This window comes from Lottia gigantea (genome assembly GCF_000327385.1).
Source record: "Lottia gigantea unplaced genomic scaffold LOTGIsca_41, whole genome shotgun sequence".
NCBI lineage: Eukaryota > Metazoa > Mollusca > Gastropoda > Lottiidae > Lottia > Lottia gigantea.
In genome coordinates this window covers 415,616-421,696 of record NW_008709421.1, presented here as the reverse complement: position 1 = coordinate 421,696, position 6,081 = coordinate 415,616, and the positions used below count along the sequence as shown (strand labels likewise).

Sequence of the window (6,081 nt, the reverse complement as noted above, 5' to 3'; positions counted from 1 at the left end):
GCCAGAAGATTCTGATTAGGCATCATATGGATCTTTCTGTGTTGCAGCAATAAATTATTGGATGGAACGCTGTAGTCACAGAAATCACAAGTATGTCTTTGTTTGCTTCCATGCAACTCACAATGGCGTTGAAACTGGAATCTTTTAGCAGTGGCATACGGGCACTTTTCACAACAAAACTTCTTAAATCTAGCAATTTCTAGCAGAGTATCTACTTTGTGGTCAGTATGGATGTCAGCTGAATCAGAACTCCTGTCATCAAAATCATTCTCCTGTTTCTCATCAGCTTTGTCCCCAGATGGAACTCTGGTACGGAAATCTGGATTGTAGTCAGGTTGGTGGACTTTTAAATGATGAACAAGTAGTCCTCGAGCCCCAACATAGTAATCACAATGTGGACACTTCAGAAGAGGGTTGTTACTTTCTCTATAGCCATGCATCAGTTCATGAAGTTGAAGATTTTTGACTCTAACATTGAAGTATGGGCACTTCTTGCATCTGTGAAGTTTCCGATACACACCACTCTTCAAGACATAGCCTGGTCTTGAGCCAACTCCACATTTTGATGCGATCTTCATTGGAGAAACAGCTGGACTGGAGCTTAAGCTAGCAGTAATTTTTGAAGAAATGATCTTTTGTTTTATGGCTGCAATTTCCACCGTATCAGAAATGATGTTGGATTCCTCAGTCTTGCTGGGTGAGCTCTGAGTAGGGTCATACATGTTCAAGTTCATGGCATCAGTGTGTAACTTCATATGCTGCTTCAACAACCTCTTGTGAGTGACCCAATAGTCACAGAATTCACACTTAAACTCAGCTGAAGGTTTAGGACGATGAAATTGCTTATGATAAATAAAGTCATTCTTGCTGTTAGTGGTGTAAGGGCATTTCTCACAAAGATGTTTCCTTGGCATTGAGTCATCTCCTGATGGAACATCTTTCTTCATGGGAGAAGAGTTTGGTGTATTTTGAATCTTGTACCAACCTTGTTCTTGGGTGTGTAGCTTCATATGCTGTTGAAGAAGTCTTGGTGTACACACAAAGTAGGGACAGAATTTACATTTATATTTGTTTCCAGATTGTGGTTCATGATACGTCATATGAAAGTTAAGTAGCCCATGCTTGAAAGCTTTGTATGGACAAATAGAGCACATGTATTTCTTGCCTTTATCTTTGGACTCTCCTTCCCCTTTCAAAACACTTTTGACTTTGACCTTCTGACGTTTTCTAATCTTCAAAACATTGGTGTAGTCAGTGTTGCTATGGGTCTCACGAAGATGTTTGCAGCACAAATGCTTGAATGATGTTTGGAAATTACAAACTTTGCACAAATAAACATCTACATAAGCTTCTCTGTAAGATTCTGGTGTTAGACTACTTTCGTTGCTTTCTTGCTCATCATTTGAGCTGTATTTTATCAAGACCTTAGTGCAAGTAGCATAATCATGTCCACTGTGAAGATTTCTTACATGACGATACAAGGCACCTCTAAAATTAGTAGTGAACCCACAGACCAGACATTTAAATGGCTTCATGTTGTGCTTCTGCATATGCTTCAAGATTTCAGAGTTTCCTACTCCACAGAAAGCACATTTAGGACACTTCCAGATACGCTGACCAGTTTTCAGTTTTGGAGAAGATCTTGGTGACTTCTTTATTGAGATATCAGAAGTACTGTCTGAATTCAAAGCTGGTTGGTAAGTGTGTGATCTCTGATACTGATTATTGTAAGCATCTAGAGTTTCCTTAGCAACATCTGCATCCAAAATAACAATACTGGGTTTCAAATGAGAGTGTCTCTTCTTACAGTGTCGTACAATGTCAGTTCTCCAATTCGACCTATAATCACAATGGCCACATTTCAATCTCTTCAATCGTTCAGCATCATCGCTCATTACAGATGGAACCTGTGAAGGTGGTGGTAGGCCAAGAGGTTTCTTTTCAGGACTTCCAGGAACCAGACATTCTTCAGCATATGTAGTTGTAGCATCTTCTATTGAGAGTACTATTATATATCCTCCAGTGTCTCCTCGGTGTTTATCTTTAAGATGTCTTTTGGTGTCCCATTTCCAGTTAGATCTATGACCACAAAGTGAGCATTTAAATGGCTTGACATATCCATGCTTCTTGGGATTGTTATGAATGCTGGTTTGATGGCCAACAATAGGAGCAAAGGTTGTTGCAAGTGTGTCAAAATGCATCTCTGCTTGAGGTTCCATACCAGCTTCATAGATTCCTGGTGACTGTTTGATGTCAGCTGTGAGTGAATTATCCAAACTAGAGTTCAAACTTGAATCTAAAGAAGAATTCATACTTAAATCCATTGAGTCCAGACCTACTTGATGGCCTTGTTCTGGCATGTTACTGTCATACAGAAAATCTTTACCAGTCACTAGGTATCTAATTTTAACTTCCATACCAGGATGTCTGTATTTGTAATGCTTCTTGATGTCTCCCTTTAATATACATCTTTTCTCACAAACAACACACATGTAGAGTTTTCTGCTTTCGTCTGTATCAGCTTTCTGGGTATTGAGAAGTGCCATACTTAAAGTGTCCTCGCTGCTATTGTCTGCCATTTCATTCATCTTATATACAATGACTTTTCCACCAACAACTCCTTCATGAATTGTCTTCAAATGCTTGCTGATGCTCCATCGAAAATTTGACCTCAATCCACAAATTGAACATTGATACGGTTTCCTTCCAGCTGCAATAGGACTTCGCATACTTGTCATATTTGGTGAACTTGTTTGAGGTAGTATTGAAACAGGAAGTGTCTTTTTAGATGGAACTGAAAGAGTTGACTGACGTAGTGGAACCATTGTTGGTGCTTGATCCATATTTGAAGTGGGTGAAAGTGGAGTAGGCGATACTTGTGGTGGTTCTTGCGGAGACGGTCTTCGAACAACAGGAATATTCAAAGTCACCTTTTGTGTTACAGGTTTACTTTTTGATGGACTGGGAAGATGGTGTGATCTTCTGACAGCTGGCATGGTAGCCAAATAGTCCCCAATGGTGTCCCTCGCTTCTTGCTCTGACAGTTTCACCACGTTTGAGTTGGTATCTGGATGATCTCTCTTCATGTGTTTCTGAATGTCCCATTTCCAATTGGCTCTTTTACCACAAACTGGACACATAAATTGTTTGAAATTCAGATGAGTGGCAACATGAGCTTTCATTTTTGATGGGGCATTGGCTGTGAATTCACAATGATCACAATGGTAGATACCATTGTTGTTTGTGGCACCAGTCAGGACAGCTGTATTATTGTCTCTACCACTGGATGAAGCCGTGTCATTGCTTTGAGTGTCCCAGTCTCTGTCTTTATCAAATTCCATTGGGTTTGGATCATAGAAATTATTATATTCTGGCTCTATGACTTCTTTCTTAATCTCTACAGGACTTGCCATAGATTCTGATGGACTACCATATCTTGATTTTCCTTTAGGAACCACTAAATCATTCCTAAAAATGACATGGTGTAAGATGTCATCATCTCGACTTATATGTTCATCATGTTTGCGATAAAGATGTCTGGTAATATCCCCTCTCCAGTATGTCTGATAAGTGCAGTAGTTACATTGGTATGTCTTGTCCTCAGAACCATGGATATGAGAGTGCCTTTCCATCTCTGATTTGTGTGATGTTTTGAAAGGACAAGCTGGACAACGATAAACTGTAGGAGATGTCTTCCTGTGAGGAACAATGGATACCTTTTGGATGTCTAAAGTTTCAGGTTCCTGATTGTGGTCTCTTCTTATGTGAACATTCAGATCTCCAGTGTATTTATACTTTTTAAAGCAGACAGGACATTTATATCTTCTTTCTAGAGAGTGAACTTTCATGTGTCTTTTGTAATCACTTGGCCATTTAGCTACATAAGAGCAGTATTTGCAATCCATACTAGGTGGAGGAGGCTCATAATCATCTTCTTCATTATCATCAATTACCATATCACCACCATCAGAATAGTTTCCAAGGTCTTCTAGAGGCAAAGGAGGATCATCTTCAGGTGGTAGTTTATCTGGATGCTTCAAGAAAATATGTTTCTCAAGGTCTTCTGCTGTTTTGTGAGCTGATCCACAATCTTCACAAGGGTATAGTCCATCTTCTAAAGATTGGTCAGTGATCTCCTCTCCATCTGCTTCAGTTTCAATGGGCACCTCTTCATTTCCTTCGGAATGTTGACTAGAAACATGGCGAGCTAAAGCTCCAGAGGTTTCAGTGGAAAAGTTACAGTAGTCACATTTGTATGCAAAGTCCTTACCATGGTTCTCCATATGACGATCCAGGTTAGGTTTGAAGTAGCTGGTGTAGCTACATTCTTTGCAGTTGAAGATCTGCTTACCACTCATGTGTTCATTCTTATGAAGGTACAATTCAATCTTGCGGTTAGTTGTATATGAACATAATTTGCATTTGAGTGTTTTGGCATTGATGTGCATACTCATCACATGGTTTAGAACTCTAGGCCGACTCTTTCCTTTGTATACACACAGCTTGCATTTGTGGGTATTATTATTTTCTGGAGGATCTAGAGTAATCACACACTCTGAGGCTTTCTTCAGAGAAGCTGTCTTTTTAGTTGTGGTAACAGCAGCTTTCTTTGCAGAGATAACCTTAGAAAACCCCTTACCAGACAGTTTAACTTTCAGCTTTGGAATGGCAGGAAGTTTTATTTTTGGTGCTGATTTTTCCAATGGTTTACTTGTGTTTTCTGTTGCACTTTTCCCCATTTTTCCAAGATGAGCAAAATTTTCATGTCTGACCACCTTATGTTTATACTTTGAGGCATATTCACAGTAACTGCATGGAAAGATAGAAATGTCTGCATTATGGCTTTCTATTTGGTGAGTCAAGAAAATTTTGGGTTTGGTGGTTGTGAAGCTACAGTCATTGCATTTGTAGTTTCTGTTAACTTTAGGTGATGGTAAAGAACTAGTTGGGTTCTCGCTACTGGCCTGGGTTTCGGAGTGAATACTTTCAGTTATACTCTCATTGTCATCATCATCCACATCAGGTGTGGCATTATTAGTGGCAAGTTCTGTCTCCCCACCACTTGTATCTAAATCATGATTCACAGAAGTCTCGTTCATTGATTCCCACTCTGAATCTACTGTGGTATCTAAAGATGGATTGGTATCTGTTCCTAAAGAGTTTGATTTCTTCTGGCTTCTTAAGCACCTTAGTCTATGACGTTTAAAGATATGGCTATTGTTGGTACCAAAGGGACAAAATGGGCACTTCTTATAATTTACTCCAATCTTCTTGCCCATATTCTGATCATCAAGATACTGCGACAAATCTGAAAAATTAAAAAATTTGTTGTATATTAGAAAAGATAGCTTTTCATACATAGTCACTGCAATTTGGTCAATTTTGATTGCTTTATATTTTCTAAATAAGGTCATCGAAATGCAGAGTTAATCTGAATATTATGAGTGGATAAATGAAAATATCAAATTATTTTCACAGAAAATAAATTCCATAAAACATTGCCATTAATGAAAAACTCAAAATGATTTATGATTTTACAATTCCAACCAAAAATTGATATATGAGATGATTTTCAAGACGATTCTTTTGTGCGGTCAAATTTTCTTTGAAAGAATAATTAGTTTAATTAAAACAAGACCAAACTTTTGTTCAATACTTCAGAAGCTTTTATTTTTAATTTCAGCCACTTCTGTGAGGGTTGATAGGCCAAATGAATATTCATCACAATAACCTTTTAACCTAACCTGATGACCTGCGCTTTAGCCAATCAAATTCCTTGACTCTCTCAAAAAATCCCAGCGCTGGAGAAGGCAAAAATTTGATTGGTCAAAGCAGGGGTCATCAGGATATTTCAAAAGGTTATTGTGACAAATATTCAAAAGGCCCATCCTTAGACCATAACTGAAGTGGCTAAAATCAAGTTTGACTGATTAATATCCATCATCAACTTGAAATATATCTCCATTATAAGCTTTTATCAGCTCAAAAATAAACACATTGAAAAATCTCGACCTACACCTGGGATTCCCAATGCAAAATCATAAAATGTCAGCTGTGAAAATTCTTCAGTAGAAGCAATTA

At 38.3% G+C, this 6,081-nt stretch overlaps 1 protein-coding gene across 1 annotated transcript; it reads right to left on the bottom strand.

Annotated features, from left to right (window-relative positions):
* Window positions 1–743: 743 nt before the first annotated feature.
* On the bottom strand, window positions 744–5,099 carry LOTGIDRAFT_122614 (hypothetical protein; the record flags this gene model as incomplete). Its single annotated transcript, XM_009060213.1, has 5 exons — window positions 744–906; window positions 982–1,165; window positions 3,506–3,679; window positions 4,250–4,481; window positions 4,773–5,099. Coding segments are annotated over 5 exons (1,080 nt in total), but the record flags the coding sequence as incomplete, so codon positions are not given.
* Between the last annotated feature and the right edge of the window lie 982 nt (window positions 5,100–6,081).